The sequence below is a fragment of the Engystomops pustulosus genome, chromosome 2 (assembly GCF_040894005.1).
Source record: "Engystomops pustulosus chromosome 2, aEngPut4.maternal, whole genome shotgun sequence".
NCBI lineage: Eukaryota > Metazoa > Chordata > Amphibia > Anura > Leptodactylidae > Engystomops > Engystomops pustulosus.
The window spans coordinates 9,644,764-9,669,080 of NC_092412.1; the positions used below are offsets into that span (position 1 = coordinate 9,644,764).

At 47.1% G+C, this 24,317-nt stretch overlaps 1 protein-coding gene across 1 annotated transcript in view; it reads right to left on the minus strand.

Moving 5' to 3' along the window:
- Positions 1-22,444, minus strand: part of LOC140116877 (uncharacterized) — a gene marked incomplete at its 5' end in the record, with an annotated part of 33,528 nt that extends 11,084 nt beyond the window's left edge. Inside the window, 2 exons of the mRNA XM_072133311.1 lie at positions 16,013-16,536; positions 21,846-22,444. Coding sequence (XP_071989412.1) covers positions 16,013-16,536; positions 21,846-22,444 — 1,123 coding nt within the window. The remainder of the gene's footprint in view (positions 1-16,012; positions 16,537-21,845) is intronic.
- Between the last annotated feature and the right edge of the window lie 1,873 nt (positions 22,445-24,317).

Consider the following 24,317-nt stretch of genomic DNA (forward strand, 5'->3'; position numbering starts at 1 on the left):
GTCCACCCTGTTACCTTGGGCGGAATTCTCTGCTCCATTCTTCATTGTTTATGAACAACTTCCATGCCCACCACTTTCTCTTTCTGTGCCTTCTGATGTTCCAGCTGTGGAGGAGTTGGTTCAAGATCTTAAGTCCATTTGGGATCAGACTCATCATTCTCTCAAACCAAAATTCAGGCCAACAAAAAAACGCAGGCCCCCTCAGGTCTTCTCTCTGGGTGATAAAGTGTGGCTTTCCTCCAGGTATGTGTGGCTGAAGATTCCCAGCTACAAACTCGGTCCTCATTTCCTGAGTCAATTCAAGGTACTGAAGAGCATTAATCCCGTGGTTTACAAGCTCCGTCTTCCTCCTACCATGCTCATCCCAAACTCCTTCCATGTTTCCCTTCTGAAGCCTGCCTTCCTGAATCGCTTCTCCCGGCAAATACCTTCTCCTGCTCCTAAGGCTGATTCCACCAATGTCTTTCAGGTAAAAGAGGATCTGGATATGAAGTTGGTCAGAGGAAAGCGTTTTTTTCTCATGGACTTGAAGGGGTTTGAGCCGGAGGAGAGGTCTTGGGAGCCTGGGGACATAATCCTGGTCCGTGGTGTTCTGCAGAGATTCCTTCAGGCCAAGAAGAGGGGGAAGCTGAAGGGGGAATACTGTTATGGGTGCATGTCTTGGATCGCATGTGCACCTGTGTGCCTCCTTGTGTCGCTGGAGCCCAGCCGCAGCCTCACTCACCTTCCCTCGCTTTAGCTCCAGTTCCCGTGCTCTGGCTCTGTAAGATTTAAAGGTACAGCGTGCCGATGATTGCCATTGGTGGGCCGCCTGTCTTGATAAAAAGCTGGCCTCTTCTTGTGTCCCCTGCCGGATCTTTGTGACTCATGCCTATGAGAAAGCTTTCCAATCATTGTTACTGTGTTTATAGCGATTTCCTGTTGTGACTTTGATTCCTGTTCCTGACTACGATTCTCTGCCGCCAGTCCTGACTTTGTCCCCGGCTCCAATCTTGTGCCGCCTGTCCTGACCTACTGCCTGACCACGTATCTGTATGATGATTTTGTACCGTGCCTGGGCCACCACCACGAGCAAAGTCACACCTGTATATCGACCTGGTGGTATCCTGCCGCAGTAACAAGCAGCTTTGCGTTGGGCTCCGGTGAAAACCGGGTGCCACTTAGACTCCGCTCCCAGGTGTCGGCTTACGTCAGCCCTCAAGGTAGTTCAGTGGGTCCACTACCTCTGACCCTGACAATAGCCACTATGTATGGGGAAAGCTCAGCCCATCTGCACCCAGATATACTATAACTTTGCGGTACACAAATGGGTAAATTTGCCAAATTTAAGCATTCGGGTCGTCTGCTCAAAGGATTATTACTGCTTTAATAATATTCCTTCATTTCTTATAGTAACACAACATGTGATTACTGGAGGAGGAAACCAGAGACAGATGAGCCGGTGTCTATGTCATCTCCATCTCCTCCCCTGGATGTGACCTCTCCCTGCAATGTATAAGGGAAGAATAACCCACAAGATACATGAAAGGCTCTTACCCTCCTCTGTCACTGATGAGGGGATTTCCTCTCCGCTCCTCCTTCCACCACAACTTTCCTGGAAAGATCCAACATGAAGGACATGAGAAAACAAGGAAATGTCTCCAGAGATTCTCTTATATCCAAGTGATGGACAGAAACCTCCAGAACCAGGAACTAAGAGGAATAATCTCCTGCAGGAGGAGACGGGATCCACATTCATCCCAATATTTTACACATCAACATCAATGTTCCAGTTATATTACTGCATAACCCGATGTGACCCGATCCTGAGGTGGAGACTCATGGACACCAGGGAGAAGATTATTCACTTCTCCTGCTCTTCTACCATTTATAGTTATGTCCGACCAACATCTCCCCATAGACCCTCCACCCACTGCTGCTGGAGAAGGTCAGTAGCTTCATTACATCCATCTATAGAGGATTCACAGGAACCTCAGCTCCACCTACCTGATGATCCAGTGGGACGTTCTCCTCCGGTTCCTCTTTAACAACATGGAAATATAGAGGACTGGGACATCTCTCTGGATACTGCGGATAATCTCGGGAATCTCCAGGACTGGGACATCTCTCTGGATCCTGCGGACAATCTCGGGAATCTCCAGGACTGGGACATCTCTCTGGTTCCTGTGTAATATCTCGGGAATCTCCAGGACTGGGACATCTCTCTGGTAGATTTCTCTGACTGGATCCATCTATAGGAAATATACACAGTGACTGATACATTGTCTATATGTGATGATGAGATGATGGAGGAGGTGACCTCACACCTGCTCTGTCCTCTATAATCAGGAAGGTCTCCTCTTACCTGGTGATGTGAGGGGCTGGTGGTCCTCCATCATGATGTCCTTGTACTGGTCCTTGTGTCCTTCTATATACTCCCACTCCTCCATGGAGAAATAGACAGTGACGTCCTGACACCTTATAGGAACCTGACACCCACAATGACACAGTCATCACCCAGACCCCTCCCTTGTGTTATTGTACAATGTCCCAGCATTCCCGGCAGCGCTCACCTCTCCGCTCAGCAGCTCAGTGATCCTGGAGGTAAGTTCTAGGATCTTCTGCTCATTTATCAGTGAATGAGGTGGAGGCTCGGTGATGGGGCTCTGGGTCCATCCTCCTGACACACGGGGGGTCACACACTCACCAGACGACTTCTTCACTACTGTGTAATCCTGTGTATGGGGAGACACTGATCACTACATAGATCCTAAGAATCCTTCACCTCTCCAGTCATTTCCCGCTGTTATTCCTAGAGATAAGAGCCGTGTCCTGGGAGACTCTCACCTCTCCGGTTATCAAGGAGATCATCTCCAGGGTGAGCTCCAGGATCCTGGCCGCCATCTGCTCTCTGTCCTTCTCCCGGATCCCTGGTGGATCATTGATGGAAAGGATCATCTTTAGGAGAAACCTCTGGGAGTCCTGGATCTATAGAACCTGAGGAAACAGGAGAAGAACTAAGAGCAAACTCTATATGAAGCAATTGTGTCCATGACATGTGTGATGTGACAGATGGGGATTCTCCAGGACGGCTCCGAGCAGACAATGGAGGAGATCTCCTGCTCACCATTCACTAGTCATGTGACCCTGAAAGTGTGATGTCACTGGGGGGCGGGGCCTCCTGCTCACTTTCCACTAGTCATGTGACCCTGTGAGTGTGATGTCACTGAGGGGGCGGCGCCTATTTGTCAGGTAGCTGTTACAGAGAAGTTATCAGTATTATATGTGATGTTGCTGCTCACATGTTTGTAGAGGTCATGTGACTGAGGTGTTATGGGCGGGGCTCTGTATAAGGAGGAGGAGGAGTCTTAGATGATGTGTCTGCAGTGAGGTAACAGCATGGAGGAGGCTCATGTACAGCTGTGGCTGCAGGTTGCATCTATATAATACAAGACACCGGGAGCTGATTGCATGCGTCTGCTTCTGCTGTGCTCCTATATACAGGATAGGAGTAGTAGTACTGTGCTGTGCCCATATATACAGGATAGGAGTAGTAGTACTGTGCTGTGCCCATATATACAGGATAGGAGTAGTAGTACTGTGCTGTGCCCATATATACAGGATAGGAGTAGTAGTACTGTGCTGTGTCCATATATACAGGATAGGAGTAGTAATACTGTGCTGTGCCCATATATACAGGATAGGAGTAGTAGTACTGTGCTGTGCCCATATATACAGGATAGGAGTAGTAGTACTGTGCTGTGCTCCTATATACAGGATAGGAGTAGTAGTACTGTGCTGTACCTATATATACAGATAGGAGTAGTAGTACTGTGCTGTGCCTATAGATACAGGATAGGAGTAGTAGTACTGTGCTGTGCCTATAGATACAGGATAGGAGTAGTAGTACTGTTCTAAGTACTAATCTCCCTAACTTTCTAACCTCCCTTTCATCTCCAAGCTCCTGGACCGACCGGTATATTCTCGACTTTCCCATTTTCTCTCAGCTAACTCCCTCCCTGACCCCCTACAATCTGGTCTCCCCTCTTTGTTCTCCACTGAAACTGCTCTTACTAAAGCCTCCAATGATCTCCTCACTGCAAAATCCAAAGGTGACTCTTCTCTCCTCATTCTCCTGGGTCTATCGGCAGCGTTCGATACTGTGGATCACGGCTCCTCCTCAGGGGCTTCACTCCATTGGCCTGAAGGACCCTGCACTCTCCTGGTTTTCTTCCTATCTCTCTGAACGCAGCTTCAGTGTCTCCTTCTCTGGATCTTTCTCTTCTCATCTTCCTCTCAGTGTCGGGGTCCTCGGGGCTCAGTCCTAGGTCCTCAAGGCTCAGTCCTAGGTCCTCTCCTTTCAGTGTCAGGTTCCTCAGGGCTCAGTCCTAGGTCCTCTCCTCTCAGTGTCAGGTTCCTCAGGGCTCAGTCCTAGGTCCTCTCCTCTCAGTGTTGGGGTCCTCAGGGCTCAGTCCTAGGTCCTCTCCTCTCAGTGTCAGGTTCCTCAGGGCTCAGTCCTAGGTCCTCTCCTCTCAGTGTTGGGGTCCTCAGGGCTCAGTCCTAGGTCCTCTCCTCTCAGTGTCGGGGTCCTCAGGGCTCAGTCCGAGGTCCTCTCCTCTCAGTGTTGGGGTCCTCAGGGCTCAGTCCTAGGTCCTCTCCTCTCAGTGTCAGGGTCCTCAGGGCTCAGTCCTAGGTCCTCTCCTCTCAGTGTCGGGTTCCACAGGGCTCAGTCCTAGGTCCTCTCCTCTCAGTGTCAGGCTCCTCAGGGCTCAGTCCTAGGTCCTCTCCTCTCAGTGTCGAGGTTCCACAGGGCTCAGTCCTAGGTCCTCTCCTTTCAGTGTCAGGTTCCTCAGGGCTCAGTCCTAGGTCCTCTCCTCTCAGTGTCAGGTTCCTCAGGGCTCAGTCCTAGGTCCTCTCCTCTCAGTGTCAGGTTCATCAGGGCTCAGTCCTAGGTCCTCTCCTCTCAGTGTTGGGGTCCTCAGGGCTCAGTCCTAGGTCCTCTCCTCTCAGTGTCAGGTTCCTCAGGGCTCAGTCCTAGGTCCTCTCCTCTCAGTGTCAGGTTCCTCAGGGCTCAGTCCTAGGTCCTCTCCTCTCAGTGTCGGGGTTCCTCAGGGCTCAGTCCTAGGTCCTCTCCTCTCAGTGTCAGGTTCATCAGGGCTCAGTCCTAGGTCCTCTCCTCTCAGTGTTGGGGTCCTCAGGGCTCAGTCCTAGGTCCTCTCCTCTCAGTGTCAGGTTCCTCAGGGCTCAGTCCTAGGTCCTCTTCTCTCAGTGTCGGGGTCCTCAGGGCTCAGTCCTAGGTCCTCTCCTCTCAGTGTCGAGGTTCCTCAGGGCTCAGTCCTAGGTCCTCTCCTCTCAGTGTCAGGTTCCTCAGGGCTCAGTCCTAGGTCCTCTCCTCTCAGTGTCAGGTTCCTCAAGGCTCAGTCCTAGGTCCTCTTCTCTCAGTGTCGGGGTCCTCAGGGCTCAGTCCTAGGTCCTCTCCTCTCAGTGTCAGGTTCCTCATGGCTCAATCCTAGGCCCTCTCCTCTCAGTGTCGGGGTCCTCAGGGCTCAGTCCTAGGTCCTCTTCTCTCAGTGTTGGGGTCCTCAGGGCTCAGTCCTAGGTCCTCTTCTCTCAGTGTCAGGTTCCTCAGGGCTCAGTCCTAGGTCCTCTCCTCTCAGTGTTAGGTTCCTCAGGGCTCAGTCCTAGGTCCTCTCCTCTCAGTGTTGGGGTTCCTCAGGGCTCAGTCCTCTGCTCTTCTCCCTCTATACTGTCCCCATTGGACAAACCATCAGCAGATTTGGCTTCCAGTATCATCTTTATGCTGATGACCCCCAGCTATATACTTCTGCACGTAACATCACCCCGGGATTACTCCAGAACACTAGTGACTGTCTATCTGCTGTCTCTAACATCATGTCCTCTCTCTTCCTGAAGCTTCTTGTCTTTCCACCATCTACTAACTGACCTAACCCTGACCTCTCCATCTCGCTCTGTGGGATCACTATAGCCCCGGGGCCGCTGTCTTGGGTTTGTGCTGGACTCTGACCTCTCCTATTCACCTTATATTCAATCTCTTGCTCGGTCAGAAACATCTCCAGAATCCGCCCATTTCTCCCATTTGAAACTTGTAAAATGCTAAATGTTGCTCTGATTCATGATTAGACTCCTGTAACTCCCTACTAATCATCTTCCACTCGCTAAACTCGCTCCTCTCCAATTTATTCTTAATGCAGGAGCCAGGCTCGTCTATCAGACCAAACGCTTCACAGATGCCTCCAGTTTGTGCCAATCACTGCACTGGCTACCCGTCTCCTTTCGAATGCAGTTTAAAATAATAACACTCATCCACAAAGCTCTGTATAATGCTGCACCTGCCTCCCTCTCCTCTCTAATCTGGGTCTATTGCCCAACTCACACTCTTCGATCTGCCAGTGATTTTAGAGTAATTTCTACCTTAATTCGAATCTCCCACTCGCGTCTCCAAGACTTCTCTAGATCTGCACCTATTCCATGGAATGCACTGCCCCGGACTATCAGACTAAAGCCCAACCTCCAAAGTTTCAAACGTGCTCTTAAAACCTCTTTAGGCAAGCCTATAACACTTAACTGCATGAAGTTTTAACTCTATACTAACCCATCCTGTGTCCTTCTTCCATCTGTTATCCAGCAATCACCAGACACCAAGCTCCAGACTTCTCTGCAGTCCCATTCACCTTGGACTTTGTATATAAGATGACGGCTGATGACTGTGTCCAATGACAACACCTCTATTTATTATATTTTGTTTTATTCCCTTGAATAAGAATAATGGCTGGACCATTATATAAGCCTCTTGTGTCGCCCCATTCTTCCTCATTGATTGTTGATTTGTAAAGCGCTACAGAAAGTCTATATAAGTAAAGATTATTATTATTAATGTGCTGTATACAGGATAGGAGTAGTAGTACTGTGCTGTGCCCATGTATACAGGATAGGAGTAGGACAGGATAGGAGTAGTAGTACTGTGCTGTGCCCCTATATACAGCATAGGAGTAGTAGTGCATAGGGTACACCTTATGTAGTTCTCGCAATTTAGCCCATAAGCTGCTCTCACTTATACATAATGGCGTCTTTACGCTAAATTTACTCCCAGGCACTCAGCACCCATATCAACTGCCACCACCCACCATCTCTCTTATGCTAAGAAGGCCAAAGATAATGCACGCTGGTAATTCCCACAGAAGCGTTATTCAAACTCTATGGAATCTATATGAATAAAGATTATTATTACAGAACATGTAATCACTACATACACTCACCGGCCACTTTATTAGGTCCACCATGCTAGTAACGGGTTGGACCCCCTTTTGCCTTCAGAACTGCCTCAATTCTTCGTGGCATAGATACAACAAGGTGCTGGAAGCTCCTCAGAGATTTTGGTCCATATTGACATGATGGCATCACACAGTTGCCGCAGATTTGTCGGCTGCACATCCATGATGCGAATCTCCCGTTCCACCACATCCCAAAGATGCTCTATTGGATTGAGATCTGGTGACTGTGGAGGCCATTTGTGTCCAGTGACCTCATTGTCATGTTCAAGAAACCAGTCTGAGATGATTCCAGCTTTATGACATGGCGCATTATCCTGCTGAAAGTAGCCATCAGATGTTACAGGGTACATTGTGCTCATAAAGGGATGGACATGGTCAGCAACAATACTCAGGTAGGCTGTGGCATTGCAACGATGCTCAATTGGTACCAAGGGGCCCAAAGAGTGCCAAGAAAATATTCCCCACACCATGACACCACCACCACCAGCCTGAACCATTGATACAAGGCAGGATGGATCCATGCTTTCATGTTGTTGACGCCAAATTCTGACCCTACCATCCGAATGTCGCAGCAGAAATCGAGACTCATCAGACCAGGCAACGTTTTTCCAATCTTCTACTGTCCAATTTCGATGAGCTTGTGCAAATTGTAGCCACAGTTTCCTGTTCTTAGCTGAAAGGAGTGGCACCCGGTGTGGTCTTCTGCTGCTGTAGCCCATCTGTCTCAAAGTTGGACGTACTGTGCATTCAGAGATGCTCTTCTGCCTACCTTGGTTGTAACGGGTGGCGATTTGAGTCACTGTTGCCTTTCTATCAGCTCGAACCAGTCTGCCCATTCTCCTCTGACCTCTGGCATTAACAAGGCATTTCCACCCACAGAACTGCCGCTCACTGGATGTTTTTTTCTTTTTCGGACCATTCTCTGTAAACCCTAGAGATGGTTGTGCGTGAAAATCCCAGTAGATCAGCAGTTTCTGAAATACTCAGACCAGCCCTTCTGGCACCAACAACCATGCCACGTTCAAAGGCCTCAAATCACCTTTCTTCCCCATACTGATGCTCGGTTTGAACTGCAGGAGATTATCTTGACCATGTCTACATGCCTAAATGCACTGAGTTGCCTCCATGTGATTGGCTGATTAGAAATTAAGTGTTAACGAGCAGTTGGACAGGTGTACCTAATAAAGTGGCCGTTGAGTGTATACTATGATAAAGAATCTGCTAACACCTGTGATCAATGCTAGCAAAGGGAGTAACCCTGCCATCACCAACGGCACTGCCATCTTCACTTTGTCTTTGTCACTCCGCGTGACATCATCAGGGAGCGACAATCTGTCTCCATGACAGCCTCAGGACTTTGTAAGACCCAAGGCTGTATGATTTCTGGACATTTGTTACAATTGTTGTAAAATCCCCATACACTGCCATGCTGTACTATGGTAGCATATGGTAGGATCAACCAGACAGTACCCTAAGGCGGTAGTCCTAGCAGCAATTAGCAGCATGCTGGCTCTTCAAATCTCAAGGAACAGGGGAACACGCACTCTAGGAGGCATGGACGCGCGTGCCGGATCTTGGGACACAGCGCTGGATCACGGACAGGTGAGTAAGCCTTCAATGCTGAGGGGACACAGGGAGGCACATGACCCAAAAAGGGCACAGGTGCACCCGTGACAATACCCACCCCTTTGGCCTCCCCCTCTTTTTGATCTCAAGGAACCTTTTACAGGAGGCCATGGTCCGAAATATTGTCCTTGGGCTACCAATACCTCTCCTCAGGCCTGAACCCCTTCCAGTCAACAAGGAAGAACCACTGCCCTCTCACCATCTTCCCGTCTAGGACCTCTTTGACCTCAAAGATGTTGGTGGAATCAGCCACTGGAACAGGAGGAGGAACTTACTGGGAGAAGGGGTTCAAGATTACTGGCTTCAGGAGAGAGACATGGAAGGATTTCGGGGTGCATATGGTGGGAGGAAGGTACAGCTTATAGGTCACATGATTGATGCGCTTCAGCAGTCAAAAGGACCCAGGAAACGTGACCCAAGTTTGTAGCTGGGAATCTTCAGCCAAACGTACTTGGAGGACAGCCACACGTTGTCACTTGGAAAGAAGATCGGAGGAGACCTGCGTCTTTTATCGACCTAAGTCTTGCTTCCAGCAGAAGCCTGTACCAAGGAGAGTCAAGTCTGCCCTCAGATAGACTTGAGATCTTGGACCAACCCTTCCATGGCAGGAACATCAGAAGGGACTGAAAGAGGAAGAGGTGGACGTGGGTGTTGTCCATAGATGCTAAAGAAAGCAGTAGAGCCAGCAAATTCTGAGCCCAAGGAATTGTAGGAAAACTCAGCCCATCGCAGCAAAGTGGAGCAGTCGTCCTGTCTGGCAGAGACAAAATGGCGGGGATAGCAGCCCAGGGTCAGATTAACTCTCTCCACTTGTCTATTAGACTGCAAATGGTACGCAGAGGAAAAGTCCTGTCTTACTTGCAGCTGGCTGCACAGAAAACGCCATAACCGAGAAACAAACTGGACCCCTCGGTCCGACACAATATGCAGAGGGATTCAATGAAGTCAGAAGATGTGGACGAAAAACAGGCTGGCAAGACGTGGAGCTGATGGCAGACCTGGCAGAGGAACAAAGTGGGACATCTTGGAGAACCAGTCGGTTACCACACAGATGATGGTATTACCTGTGGAATATGGAAGATCTGTGACAAAGTCCATCACCAGGAGAGTCCAATGGCAGATGGTTTAAGATGAAATGGCTTGTTTCGGGCACAGGAAGTGCAGGAGCCCACAAAATCCCGTACATCCTTGTCACGGGTGGTCCCGCGACCCATATCGCGGGTCGCGGGCTCACCCGTGCTTCTCTGCCCCCGCCAGCACGTCGCCAGCGCTGCTTACCTCTCCCGGCTCGCTCCCTTCCACTGGCCATTTCGCAAAAATCTACTTAAGCCTACCTCTTCCTGCAAGCCCCTGCCGGATCTCCGTGCCTAGCGCCCTAGAGAAAGATTTTCTGATACCTTGTGCTCTTCCTGTGAATCCCTGTTGTGACCCCGGCTCCGTTTATGACATCGCTCCTTTGCCGCCTGCCCTGACCTGTTGCTACCCCTCCGCCTCCGATCCTGTGCTGCCTGTCCTGACCTCCTGCCTGTCCCAGACTATGAGATTGCCTGCTATTTCTGTACCTCGACCTTGGCTGCCACTGCGGACAACTCACGCCTGTGGAATGACCTGGTGGTACCACGCTGCAGCAAGTCCAACCCGCTTTGCGGCGGGCTCTGGTGAAAACCGGGTACCACTCTGGTCCCAGGTAGTGGCTTGTGCCATTGTCTGCACTGGTTCAGAGGATCCACAACCTTTAAGCCTGACAACCTATGAAGTAATTCCTCTCTGCAGAGGAGAAAGTCTTAGAGAAAAACCCACGGGTAAGAGTTCGGCCATTGGGCCCTTTCTGGGTGAGCACTTCTCCAGTTCCCACTGAGGAAGCGTCAGGCCATGTGAGAACTGGAGCAGAGGCAAAGGCTTATTTCAGCTTAGAGAAAGTTTCTTCAGAGGCCAGAGTTTAAGATTGACGTTCTTCTTGGTCAGCCCCACAATGGGAGATACAAGGGAAGAGAAGTGTGGTATGAACTGCCTGTAGTAATTAGCGAAGCCCAGGAATCTCTGAATAGCACAAAGTCCTACTGGGAGAGGCCACTGAAGTAATGCAGACAACTTGGCAGGGTTCATCTGTAGTCCCTTGTCAGAAATAATGTATCTTAGAAGCGGAAGACTGTTCTGATGGAATTGGTACATTTTCAGCTTGGCATATAGGCTATTGGCCCTTAGGCGCCTACTTGGGACCGGTGGGACTTAAGGTCCATAGAGAACACCAGGATATATTCGAGATAGACCACAACAAAGGTATATAACAAGTCTCTGAAAATGTAATTGACAAACTCCTGAAATACAGCTGGTGCGTTACAGAGCCCAAACGGCATGACAAGCTACTTAAAGTGCCCATCATGAGTATTGAAGGCAGTCTTACACTCATTGCGGATGAGGTTATATGCCCCACGTAGGTATGGGCAGCGGTAATTTTGTTAAGGCTGTGATAGTCTATGCATGGACAGAGTGACCCATCCTTTTTAGCCACAAAGAAAAAACCCGGCAGCAGCAGAAGAAGAGGATTTGCGTATGAATCCCCTCTGCAGGTTCTCCTTCACATAAGCAGACATAGCCGCGCTTTCAGGCACTTAAAGGGGACCTACCACCACGAATCTACCTATAAAGGTAGATCGGGTGGTAGGTGGATCAATAGGACGTGAGGATAGCCCTTTTAAGGGCTAATCCTCACGTCCCCGCACTGTTTTTTGAACTTATATAAAAGGTTTATGCTAATTTTGTTTTGTGGCTACTGGGGCGTGGAGTAGCCGCAGCTGTGGCTACACCCCGCGGCTACTCCACGCCCCAATAGCCACTTAACCCTTCCTACCTACAATCTTCGGCACGCAGCTCCTTGCAGCTGCGCGCCCTCGTCCGACGAACCTGCCGTCTGCGAATGCGCAGAACAGCAGGCCCGCGCCTGTGCGGTCACTGCTCCGAAACAGGCGCGGGCCTGCTGTTCTGCGCCTGCGCAGACGGCAGGATCGCCGGAAGAGGGCGCGCAGCTGCAAGGAGCTGCGCGCTGAAGATTGTAGGTAGGAGGGGTAAAATGGCTACTGGGGCGTGGAGTAGCCGCGCCGTGTAGCCACAGCTTCGGCTACTCCACGCCCCAGTAGCCGCATAACAAAATTAGCATAAACCTTTTATATAAGTTCAAAAAACAGTGCGGGGACGTGAGGATTAGCCCTAAAAAGGGCTATCCTCACGTCCTATTGATCCCCCTACCACCCGATCTACCTTTATAGGTAGATTCGTGGTGGTAGGTTCCCTTTAAAGTGGATACATGCGACCACGTGGAGGAGACGTGCCCAGCAACAAGTCTATAGGGCAGTCGTGGTGGTAGAGTCTCCGCTTGCTTTTCCGAGAAGACATATATGGAGAGGGGAGACCCACGAGAGGCTTGGATGTCATTGGAGAAGACATGGTGGACAGGGGACAAGGTACCACCAAACAGCATGACTGGCACTCCGGACCCCCGCGAAGCACCTCACCAGTACGCCAGTTGAGCTCAGGAGCATGTCATTGCAACCACGGGAAACCCAGTAGAACTGGAGACGTGGATCAGGGAAGGATATAGAATGTCTCTCTTTATGCAAGGCCCCAACTTTCAGGCATAGGGGCTCTGTGCTGGACCGAGTCACAGAGAATCTGTCCACTGACGGAAGAAATGACCAGCAGCTTCTCCAGACGAACCTGGGAGACCAGGGCAGCATCCACAAAGTTGCCCGCAGAGTTGGAGTCCAGGAAGGCTGAGTCTTGAACCGGACCACTTGTTCCAAAGCTGAGTAGAACTGGAACATTCAGGCGTGGAGAAGTTTTGTTCTCTCCTAGGGACGCTTCTCCCAAGAACCCTAGGTCCGTGCGTTTCCCGGACGCAGAGGACGAACTGGACAGGTCTTGAGAAAATGTTCCAGGCTGGCACAATAGAGACATAGATTCTCCTGCCTAAGTTAGGAACACTCTTGGGTAGTCAGGAGAGCTCTATCTACCTGCATCGGTTCCACTGCATCTGACATGGAAGGTGGCTGACTTGGTCTTTGGAAGACAGGAGCCAGGGGGGGGGGGCAGACATCAGGTCCTGACTTGCAGTTGTTCCAGACGCTGCTCCTTTGAGTGCTCAGCAAACCGGATATCAATCTCAGTGGCCAGTGAGATGAGACCTCTCAGAGTAGACAGAAGGTCGGATGCAGACAAAGCATCTTTAATCTGCCCAGCAAGTCCCCCTTTTTTTTTTTTCAAGTCAGGTAACTTTTATTAAAGAATATAATTATTACAGCAGTAGTAGCAGTAGTACACTGTAATCATAACAGTAACTGTACAAACATGTACTCATTTCCGAATCATATAATTATTCACCCCCAACTCCCCCCCTCCCCCCGCCGTAGATCTGGCTGTTTCCCTCCCCTCAGGAAGTACCCTTCATTCCAGTGCCCTACAAGCTATCTACCGCAACACATATTTATCTGTCTCTCATAATTCTAGCCGTCCTACAGGGCGGACCCTCTGCCATCTCCGTATCAGATCTTCTGTCCCTACTCCTGGACATTTATTCCATTGTTTCTCAAACTTCTTGACTGTGTTTCTCTTCAGATATACCCCCAACTCCATCTTAATAGTATTATTCAGTAATCTTTCATTTCCGCCATCCTGGGTGGGTCAGCATCCAACCAGGGCCTTGCCAGTGTCTTTCGAACCTGGTACAACAATTTTTCCACCACAATCTGTTCTGCCCTAATGACATCTATCCCACCCACGTATCCCAACACACAAACTTTGGGGATCTTTGGGGTCTTGCTGAATCTGAATTCCAAACACCTTCTGTATTGAGTGCTCAGTTTGGTCCCACAATCCTAAATAATAATAATCTTTATATATACAGCGCCATCAGGTTGGGGAACATATACAAATAAAATAAGACATTACAGAATAAAAATGACATAACATATGAAACAATAGGATTGAGGGACAAGCCCGGACACGCCCAGGACATATGTAGTATATCAGCTCCCTCAGCTAGACACTGTGGACAACATGTATCCCCCCTCGGCCCCATCTTATGCAACACCACCAGGGTCCTATATGCCCTATGTAACAGGAGTAGTTGGGAACACCTCTGTGCTACATTCAAAGATATTTTACTTGGAGACTCCAAAATCTCCTCCCATTCCTCATCCGGTAATTCCTCCACCAAAAGGTCCCATTTTCTTTGTGTTGTTTCCATTGAAACTCAACAAGTCCCTTTTTAAAGGTTGCGACAAAGGCTGCTTCATTCCAGGCTAGCTCAGAAGCCAGGGTACGGAACTGAACCACATAGTCACCGACAGATGAGTCCCCTTGATGCAAGTTCAGCAGGGCCGTCTCAGCAGAAGATGCCCGGGTAGGTTCCTGAAAGAAAGACCGGAACTCGGCGAAGAAGGAGGTGTCCCAGAAAGGAGTAGCCCATGCCAGGGCCTTCCCGGAAAGGAGGTTGATGATGAAAGCCACTTTAGTGTCGGCATAAGTTCAATGTGCAGTGAGCACTGGGTAATAAAGCCCCTGCACAACTTGGTGTCCCCATCATACTTAGATGGCATAGAGAGTCTCAGCGGGAGGTAGACAAACCAAAGAAGCAGGAGGAACCACAGGAACTTGACACTGCTGAGTAGCCATCAATTGCTGCAACATGGCGGTGACTTGTCCAAGTTGCTGAACTTGTATGGCAATCTGCTGGGATCGCTGGGCCACGATGGTGGTAAGATCAGCCAGGCCAGGCAGCGGAACCTTGGCGGCATCCATGATTGGATCTTTCTGTCAGGATCAGTAGTAGTGGACCCTCTGTACCACCATGGATGATGACGTAAGCCGACACCTGGGAGTGGAGTCTAAGTGCCATCCGGTTTTCACCAGAGCCCGAGACTTGCTGTGGCGTGGTACCACCAGGCTGCTCCACAGGCGCGACTTTGTCCGCAGTGGCGGCCAAGGCGAGGTACAGAGTCGTGAGGCCGAGACTGATTCGGGGACAGGCAGGAGGCCAGGACAGGCAGGATCAAAGTCGGGGATGTAACAGTAGGTGAGGGCAGGCAGTGAGGGATCCGAGTCGGGATGTAACGGAAGGTCAGGACAGGCAGCACAGGACCAAAGTCAGGAACGGAATCACAACGGGAAATCACTTTTAATGCAGAGGATATAGGAAACAAGCTTTCTCTAAGGCACAAGGTATGAAGATCGGGCAGGGGAAACAGCAAGGGGCTGGGAATTTAACTGGGAAGACGGTCAGCCAGCACCAATCATTGGTGTGCTGGGCCTTTGAATCTTAGATGGCCGGCACGCGTGCACTGGGGTGAGGAGACCATCGCTGGAGCACGGCAAGGTAAGTGAAGCTGCCGACCTCCGGGAGCACAGGCAATAGGGAACAAGGATCGGGCAGAGGTAGCAGGAAGATTGGCTGCTGCCAAATGTCACAGGAGCCGTCGCTGGAGCGCGGAAAGGTGAGTACGTTGCACCTGCCACGCTGGAGAACTGCCATACGTGGTACTACAGGTGCGCCTGCGACCCGAGACGTCGCAGGAGCACCTGTGACACTATGCACCTGCATAGGCTGACATGCAAACTGCTTGGTCCAGCCAGAGTATATGTGGACCCCCCCAGAGCTCTGAATAGACCGCCCACCTTTACAGCGGTCCTGTCACTGGTGGCAGTCTGCACTGGTTTTCTCAGTTGAGCTCCCTCTGTTGGCCAATTGTGATAAAATATTAAAAAAAATATGTTATAGATTTAACGAATATTATTTCCTTTAATGGGCAAAAAATTATGAAAACAAATAATTCTATAAATGACAAATTTATGTTAAAAAATACAATGTAATTTTTAATGACAAATTCCCTCAATCTTTTCAAATAGTTTGGTGTTTGACTAGAGTAAAAAAAAAATATATATATATATATAAATAAAATACAAATCACCTCTTTCCTTAAGCCTAAAATAAGAGTATCGCCAATTCCTGAACAGGTCTTTATATAAAACATATTTGTGAATCTAACCATAACAATCTAAACTGTTAATATTCAAAGTGTCATAAATGTTAACATGGCTTCTCCCCTTGTGAGTTCTCTGATGTTTAGCAAGATGTGATTTCTGACTAAACCGGCTCCCACAGTCAGTACATGAAAATGGCCTCTCCCCTGTGTGAGTTCGCCAATGTTTAACAAGATGTGATTTTTGACTAAAACAGTTCCCACATTCAGTACAAGAAAATGGCTTCTCCCCTGTGTGAGTTCTCTGATGTTGAATAAGATTTGATTTCAGGGTAAAACATTTCTCACATTCAGGACATGAAAATGGCTTCTTCCCTGTGTGAATTCTCTGATGTTGAACAAGATTTGATTTCCGGGTAAAACATTTCCCACATTCAGTACACGAAAATGCCCTCTTCCCCGTGTGAGTTCTCTGATGTTGATCAAGCTTTAATCTATCACTGAAAAATTTCCCACATTCACTACATAAGTATGGATTCCCCTCTGTGTGAACTCTCTGATGTTGAAAAAGGTTTGATTTTTTACCAAAACATTTCCCACATTCTGGACATGAAAATGGCTTTTTCCCTGTGTGAATTCTTTGATGTTTAACAAGATCTGATTTTGTACGAAAACATTTTCTACATTCAGTACAAAAAAATGGTTTCTCTCCTGTGTGACTTTTCACATGTTGACGAAGACTTGATTTCTGGGTAAAATTTTTCTCACATTCTGGACAAGAAATTTTTTTTTTCTCTCGGTGACTTTGAAGATGAATGAGAAGATTTGATTCTTGACTAAAAGACTTCGCACATTTCGGACATGAAAACTTCCTCTTATCTCCATGATTTCCCTCCTCTGTGGAAAGATGTGACTGATTATCTTCTACTTCACCACAAGGAGATGAGGGGGGACGTCCATGGGAACCTCTTGTACTTTCATCTCCTGGAAAATATAACCAAGAAATCAGTATTGGAAGTTTCCTGTCCCCCAGTTACAAGCAGAAGTAAAGCGGCCAGTCAGTAACATACAGTCATCTATGGATAGAAAGGTCATGAATATTAATTGGAAATATAATCCATTGACATATAATTTAATTAAAATCCCATTATCAAAAAAAATAATCATTTTTTTAGAAACCAGATTTATCTGCTTCCAAGACATAAGAGGGATGTATAACCAGGTGATGCCCATCTCACCCTGGAGTGGAGCGTAGAAGTCCAAGGGCCTGCGTCTCTTTCTCAGTCTTGACAGACATTTTGTTTTTTTCCAATCCTTATTCATGTGAAATTTTGGAGGGAAACAAGGTCAAATACCGTCCCCAGACAATGGATTTAAGATCATAGATGAGACTGATTTCATCTTTTTAAATGGATGGGGGATGGACTACAGTAAAAAAAACAATAATAAAGACTAGATATAAAAAATAAAAAAAAACTTGTATCACCGTGTCCCAAACATCCAAATCTATCACCCTATAAATAGTTATTCCCAGCAGTGAACCCAGTAACGGAAAATACTGCCCAAACGTCCTAACTGCCACCTTTTTGCCATTTTGCAACTCGTTAAAATTGGAATTAAACGTGGCTAAAAGCTCGTACAGTCACAAAAAAACATATACATGAACATGTCAGCTTTTCTTACCAAAAAAATGACACATTGCACAGCTTCATACACAAATATATGGAAAAGTTAGTAGCATATGAGTAATTTTTTTTTTCTACAAAAAGGTCCTTTATAAATTTGAACTGACACTTGGAAGGACAATATGTTACACAGAAAACAAGCCCTCCCACATCTCCGTACACAAATATACATAGATTTAAAAAAAAAAAACGGAGCAAAAAATACAAACACAAAAACGGGGTTAAATTGATGAAGGTTTTTTTCTTCTCTCACCTTTACTCAGTGGAGATTTTATAGATCAGGATCGTCTCATCCACCGATACACAAGTTGCCTATTTTAATTGAAGGAAACCTACCACCACGGATCTACCTTACAGGGATCTACCTATTAAGGTAGATCTGGTGGTAGGTGCCTCTAACATATGTAAGGAAAGCCCCTTTTTAGGGCTAATCTTTTAGTCCCCTTTATCTTTTTTATTCTTTAATTGTGATAATATGCTACTTTACCAAAGAGGCTACTGGGGGGTGGAGTAGCCGGTGCTGAGGCTACACGGCGCAGTTACTCCACGCCCCAGTAGCCTCCTTGATCCTCCTGCCCAGATATCTTCAGCACACAGCTACGAGGAGATATGCAAACTCATCCTCGAAGCCGGCGTTCTGCGCATGTGCAGAGCGCAGGCCGCCGGCTGCATGGTCTTGAGTCTGAAGCCAGAGCTACTGCTTATGCACAGAACGCCGGCTTTGAGAACGAGGGCGTGCAGGAGATGTCTGGGTAGGAGGATCAAAGAGGCTTCTGGGGCGTGGAGTAGCCACACCATGTAGCCTCAGCTCCGGCTACTCCACGCCCCAGTAGCCTCTTTGGTAAATTAGCATATTATCACAATTAAGGATTAGCCCTAAAAAGGGGCTTTGCTTACATACATTAGAAGGCACCTACCACCGGATCTACCTTAATAGGTAGATCCCTGTAAGGTAGATCCGTGGTGGTAGGTTTCCTTTAATGATACAATTCGGTGATATGTATCTTACATCTTCCTGATTTGTATATGAATATGAGTAGTTTCTATGGATAATTCGAACTAAACGTTGTACAACCTGATCACGGCACAAACACCCTCCCACCCGCATCCGCACCCTCTCGCCCGCAACCGCACCCTCTCACGCGCATCCGCTCCCTCTCACCCGCATCCTCTCACCCGCTTCCTCTCACCCGCATCTGCAGCCTCTCACCCGTATCCGTACCCTCCCACCCGCATCCACACCCTCTCACCCGCATCCGCAACCTCACACCCACACCCTCCCACCCGCATCCGTGCCTCCATCTTTATTTCTTGCGGTACAATCATTTCCTTATACATTAGTAGATGCCTCAAACTTTCCTTCACCCAAATAGCCAGAAGACTGCGATGAATTGCATAAATTAGCTGAGCAGATCGTCAAGATGACAATTCTTATATTTATATATAGTTATTATATAGTTTATATACATAAAGTTTTATGACTGATTATATATATAAAGTTTTACTGACAAGTTATTTGTTTCTATGTACAATTATGCTGAACGTTGAACAACTCGATTCGCTCTCCCATTGCTTGTTCACCTGCCCCTTCCGGCTGTTGTCACATTTTTCTCTGTTCTTATATAAACCTGTATTTGGTTTTTTTGCACCAGATGAAAATTAAGGCCCTGAGCCGTAACGCACAGTGCCTATAGCGAACCTGTCAATATATAGGAATGTTGCCTGGTGACCGGTTCCAATAGCCTATGCATTCTGAATGCTGTCACTACTTTATAAAACTTTATTTCACATTACATGGCTCCATGCCAGCAGCTCGTGGTGAGCCCTGAAGTTGTGGCATGTGTGCCTATGTCTCAATGGCCTCATCAGGGCCAGCTGTTTTCTACTTTTAAGGGGTTTTCCCACTAAAGAAAATTCTCACATCTCAATCCCCTAGTGATGTCAACACAAAAAAGATCATTTGACCCCTTAGCTTTACAATTTTACCCAGTTTTATTGCTGTTTTAGCTCCTATCACTCCCTAGGCTGCTCAGTGCAAAATCCCAAGGTGTGGACGGGGACTCTCTAAGCAGACACATTATGACCTATCTAGTTCTGTGGGGTAACAATGTGCGTTTATTATCAGGGTTCAGATTTATCTACACTTTAATTAACCTTCTGAACATTGTACTAACACACTGACACATAGAAAGAGAGATGAGACAGATCAGAGATGATGAGATGCATGAGATACCTTTCACACAGAGGCATGACAGACAGAGGCTGACAGACTCTTACACTTTTAGCTCTGCTACATCTCACAGATAAGTGCCTGCCTCCCCCTTCCCCCAGATCACTTATTTCCTTGTAGTTTGCAGCTTCTCTCTGCTCACGATGTGCTGGCGGGAACGAATCAGTGTATGTATCAGTGTGAGCCCGTGCAGGGCTACAGTACACAGAGCAGAGAGGATGTGCTGGCAGGAACTAATCAGTGTATGTATCAGTGTGAGCCCCATGCAGGGCTACAGTACACAGAGCAGAGAGACACAGAAATCCAAGATTGCAGCCCGACCCTAAGTGAGAAGTTACAGGGCCGTTTCTAGGGGCAACTGAAATTGTCTACACCAGGACTGATACACCAGAGCTTGTATAATGGTCCAGACATTTTTATAAGGGGATGCAATGAAAATAATTTAATAAATAAATTTAAAAAAATGCAGCTGCTTAAACCAGTTATCAGCCGCCATCTTATACACAAAGTCCAAAGTCAGTGGGACTGCAGAGAAGCATTTTCCGGATAACAGACAGGGGGAGTTCCCCCCTTGTTAATAAAGAGATAAAGTTGCATGCAGTGAGCAAGTGTGATAGACCTGCTTGAATAAATGAGTTTTAAGAGAATGTTTGAAGCATTGGGGCTTGGGTATTAGTCTAATAGAAAGGGGTAGGGCATTCCAGAGAATTGGCGCATCTCTGGAGAAGTCCTGGAGACGCGAGTGGGAGGTTCGAATTAAGGTAGAGAATAACCGGCAGATCGAAGAGCTCGGGAAGGGCTATAGACTGAGATAAGAGAGGAGAGGTAGACGAGCGCAGCATTGGGCAGAGCTTTGTGGATGAGGGTTATTAACTTCAACTGTATTCGGAGGGAGACGGGCAGCCAGTGCAGTGACTGGCACTGACTGGAGGCATCTGTGTAGCGTTTGGTCTGGAAGACGAGCCTGAATAGATCTTAGAGGAGAGAGTTTAATGAGTGGAAGACTTATTAGTAGGGAGTTACAGTTGGAAGGACATGATGAAAGAGAAGTTCACATCAGCAGTTTTTCTGTGTTAGAAGAGAATAACAGAAACGATAAATGGAAGATGAGCAGAAGCTCTTCCGTTCTATTCCCATGGGGACACATGTACCGGAGGCTCCTTCCAACGTGTTTCTGTTTATTGGAAGACACCGCACAATTACATGCCCTGGGGCTCTATTTTCGCGGTTATATATAACGTAACAGAAGGGCGGAGGGCGTGATGCAGAGGAGACCTGGGCCGTACATATGTAAAAAAAACCAGTCTATACATCGCAAATAAATAATGTCCTATACACAAATCACCTGCTGGGATGGCATCCCAATACTAATCACAGGACTCTGGGGGGCCCAGGTCCCCTGGTAGTCCAGGTCCCCTAAACACAGTGCCACTAAACCCCCCAACGATGGCCGTGCTCCTCATGCCTTCACTCCTCTCCTCCACACTCATCCAGCTCCCTCCCCTCTTCGGGTCATGTGCATTGAGGAGGCGGAGAAGGGGGATGGTGAGGAGAGGAAAAATGTACCGAGGAGACCGAGACACAAGCCGCCTCCTGCTGTAGACGTAGAGCTAAAATAGTGGGACAGGTTCCCTGAAAATATATTTTTGGAGCTGTTACCATGAGCTGGTACAGAGGGGGACGAGCCTCCATGTAGGATATAACACACTTATTGCCTTTTACACAGACTGATACAAGAAATATGGGGGAACAATATACATATTTATTGGTAGACACCGGCAAAGCTTTTCCATCACCAAAACACAAAGGATGTGATATATTACATGTACAAGTCACATAAATAAGGCCAATATTCCTGAACAGGTCAAGAAATATATATTTTATTGAAAAGGATTGGTCTGTGCCCATGTCACTTAGCTTTTAGAAAACGTATGCTGCAGCCATCAGAAGCAGTGACACAAGGAAGGAAAATCCGACCATAGAAATCTAAACAGATGATATTCATTCATAGTCTCTCTCTCCTGTGTGAATTCTCTGGTGTCGGACAAGAGAGGATTGCTGGGTAAAACATTTTTCACATTTGTTACATGAAAATGGCTTCTTCCCTGTGTGAGTTCTCCGGTGTTTTAAAAGCCCCGAATTATCGCAGAAATATTTTCCGCAATCACTACATAAAAATGGCTTCTCCCCTGTGTGACTTCTCTGATGTTGAATAAGTGATGATTGCTGGGTAAAACATTTTTCACATTTATTACAAGAAAATGGCTTCTCCCCGGTGTGAATTCTCCAGTGTCTAACAAGCCCTGAATTATCGCAGAAACGTTTTCCACATTCAATACATAGAAACGGCTTCTGCCCTGTGTGAATTCTCTGATGTATAAAAAGATTTGATTTCTTATTAAAACATTTCCCACATTCTGGACATGAAAATGGTTTCACTCCTGTGTGAATTCTCTGATGTTGAACAAGATTTGTTTTCCGATCAAAACATTTCCCACATTCAGTGCATGAGAATGGCTTCTCCCCTGTGTGAGTTCTCAGATGTTTCACCAGCTGTGAATTACGGCTGAAATATTTCCCACATTCGTTACATAAAAATCGCTTCTCTCCTTTGCAAATTCTCACATGTTGATCAAGACTTAATTTCTGGGAAAAGTTTTTTCACACTTTGAGCATGAATAATTTTTTCCCTCTCGATGACTTTGAAGATGAATGAGAAGATTTGATTCTTGACTAAGAGGCTTCTCACATATCGGACATGAAAACTGCCTCTTATCTCCATGATTTCCCTCCTCTGTGGAAAGATGTGACTGATTATCTTCTACTTCACCACAAGGAGATGAGGGGTGACGTCCATGGGAACCTCTTGTACTTTCATCTCCTGGAAAATATAACCAAGAAATCAGTATTGGAGGTTTCCTTTTCCTAGTTACAAGCAGAAGTAAAGCAGCCAGTCAGTAACATACAGTCATCTATGGAGAGAAAGATCATGAATATTCATTGGACGAATAATTCAATTAAAATCCAAAAATAAAAAAATATAATCAACTCATAAGAAGCCGGATTCTTCTACTTCCAAGACATAAGAGGGTTGTCTAACCAGGAGATGCCCATCTCAGGCTGGAGCGGAACCTAGAAATCCTAGAAAACCAGTAAAACGAGTGGTAGAAGCCCCGGGCAGCCGTATATACAGGATAACTGTACTACTATATAGCTACTATGGACGTTAAGTGGATTTCTTGCCTGTTATAATAAGGTAGAATTGCGGAAGTGATTTGGGCTCCCCTCCTGCAGTCTGTGTCTGGTCCTCACTGCTGGTCTCCTCCTCATGGCTGCCGGCAGGTCTTCCCACTTCAGTCACCCCGCGGGGGCAGCAGGGAGAGTTTTGGTGTAATCTTCTGCAGTTTCCTCTCCAAGTCCTATAGCAGCTCCATGTAACTCCCTGGTGGACACCAAGTATTTGTATAACAGCATTAGTCCAGCCATTGTGTCTGATCTCATCCTCGTGAAGGACAATGCGCAGCTCATCAAGGTCAAGTCAAGAACACGGACAAAAATGGCCTTCAGGAAACTTGAGCATAAGTGGGCAGCAGAGTAACACAGCTGTTTGGCCACTTGTTTTATAACTAAAACTTTTATGCAGTTCACCGCAGAGGACATCAGACCTGACACTTATTCTGTAGGTTAGTGCGATGAAGGAGACACCAATCAGGTGCAGTAGTAAGACTTAAGCTTTACTACTTTAGCAGAAAATAAAGTTTTTCAAGGAAACACAATTGCAGTCGCCATGTTCTGAGAGCTCGGTTGGTTTGATTCCTCAATCACAAGAGGATTATTTGGGCTTGTTCATTGACATTTTGATGGCTTTCTTTTCCATATGTTTACGAGGTAAAAGGCACTAAAATTGCTGTTTTGAATTAGTTTTTTTTTTTTATTTCTTATACCCATCGCAATATGGGTATAATAATGTAATATCTGCTTAACCAAGGTTGCTACGGACGGAACAATACCAATTTTGTGGCTTAGATTTTATTATTTTATTTAACGCAAAATATGATATTTTTTGTTTTTATTTTTGAATTTTTTATTTTAAAACATTTCTTTGTTTTTTTTTACTGTCCCACTTTTGGTCGTACACTGGGGATAGCTTGATCCCTCATACAATACATTCCACTATTTTTGTACTGCAATGTATTGTATCAGTTAGTGTTTCACCGCCTTATAGGCCACCATAGATGGCAGAGATGGAAGTCTTCATCTCACCTCCGGCTGCCATGCAGACACCCCGCAATCATTTTACAGGGGACCAGGGGAGTGACGGTGGGAATCCTATGACTCTCTCCTTAGTTGCATGCAATCACGCTTGATCGTGGCAGTTAAGTGGTTAAACAGCTCGATGAGTAGAGATCTCCTTGCTGGGCAGAAGCGACACTGGGGTTCATTTACTAAGGGTCCGAATCGCTCTTTTTCGTCGGGTTTCCAGAAAATTATCGGAATTGCGCACGCGTTTTTTGGCGCACGTGATCGCATT